The sequence below is a fragment of the Charadrius vociferus genome, unplaced genomic scaffold (assembly GCF_000708025.1).
Source record: "Charadrius vociferus isolate BGI_N301 unplaced genomic scaffold, ASM70802v2 scaffold172, whole genome shotgun sequence".
NCBI lineage: Eukaryota > Metazoa > Chordata > Aves > Charadriiformes > Charadriidae > Charadrius > Charadrius vociferus.
The window spans coordinates 821,829-823,257 of record NW_009647217.1 but is presented as its reverse complement, the minus strand read 5'-3'; the positions used below and the strand labels follow the sequence as shown (position 1 = coordinate 823,257).

General features: G+C 50.2%; 1 protein-coding gene across 1 annotated transcript in view; it reads right to left on the bottom strand.

The window, feature by feature from the left end:
* USP28 (ubiquitin specific peptidase 28) overlaps positions 1-1,429 on the bottom strand; it is a 20,172-nt gene that overhangs the window by 13,322 nt on the left and 5,421 nt on the right. Inside the window, exons 6-8 of the mRNA XM_009895939.1 lie at positions 1,208-1,345; positions 704-777; positions 91-167 (exon numbers count right to left, since the gene is read on the bottom strand). Of these exons, the coding sequence (XP_009894241.1) occupies positions 91-167; positions 704-777; positions 1,208-1,345 (289 nt within the window). The remainder of the gene's footprint in view (positions 1-90; positions 168-703; positions 778-1,207; positions 1,346-1,429) is intronic.

Here is a 1,429-nt window from a genome sequence, read left to right as displayed (position 1 = left end):
GGAATGCCCAGCAAAATCCCGCGCCATCGCTGCTATAAGTCAAAACACTCAAAGGAGTTAAAAAGTGAATCTACCGAACCCTTTACTCACCCTCATGGACACCCTCCGTCAGGAAGGTCCCGTAGAAGAGCTGCACCATTGGGTTTTCGGATTTGTCCCCAGGGCTTCTGTTTCAGAAAGGAAAAGCACGCGTTCATTTGCGGCCGTGGCCTGCAGAAAAGCCCCCAGTCACAGCCTAAGCCTTTGCTCGGGAATCCTCCTACAGGCAAAAGTAAAGTTTTCTGTCCAAACACAAAGTACACAGGAAGCTTCTCATCTGCTTTCATGCTCAAAAGCACATTATAACACTTACAGGAAGGAAGGAAAGGAAAAAGGAAAAAAGTTAAGGCACTACCTTTTGAAATACAGGTCCAAAAAGCCAGATCTTTTTCATGTACACCAGTCCTGTCAAGCTCCCCTAAACCGCTTATTTCCTCTGCAGGTCGTGCTGGCAATGAATAACCTCCTATGCTTATCCGCGGGAAACGCAGATAGAACGCTTCAGAAGCGTATTTCAAGCTTCAGGAGCATCATCCTCAGTAAAACAAACCCTCTCCCTCACTTAGAATTCTCATGCAAAGCCCTCTCATTTAGTACAGCGTCGCATTTAAAACCTGTCTCTCCTGGGTGTCAGGTCAAACTCCTGAGATCGCAAAAAACTCACTTGACATTGACAGCGAGCTGGAACGCATCCTCCAGCCAGTCCAGCAGCTTGTGCGTAAATTCACTCACATCTTGCTAGAAGGGAGACAAAAGCGGGGAGTCAAGCGGAATCCCAAGCAGAGCGCGTGTTCGCGGACGGCTGCTCTCCCGACGGCGCTGGCACGCAGCGCGCCCGGTACGGCCGTACCTGCCCAGCTGCCAGGGGCGCGCACCTGCAGCGCTGTGCTGCCTTACACCCATAACGAACACTCTGCTCATCTGGAAACTAGATCGGAGGAAATTATTGCCACCGCTACCCAGATGGCGCCGGGTAGAGCACTGTTATGCTGGCTGTTTAATTAGCAAGCACGTACATTCTGCCTAAATGGCACAGGGACAGCTGCTTGTCACTTGACAAACATGGGAAGAGGCCTCTGAAAGTAACGGCAGGATGGAGCGAGATGGGATTGCCGGGGCTGCGAGCGCTGCGTTGAAGAAAGCGAAAGGCTTCTCGACGGGGTTTTACCTGTTGTTCTTCAGCAGATCTGAACGCATCCCTCAAGAGTTCCAGTGCTGCAGAAGGGTCTACAAACTTACGACGCGTCCCCAGCATTAAAGCAAACAGACACTGAAGTTCTTGCATGAATGCAATGTTCCTTTTTCCCTGCATTGCGAAAAGAAGAAAAGCCAAACCTTTCCTGCAACTGAGAAAAGCAGCATCTTAAAGCAAAGGGCTACAGAATACCAC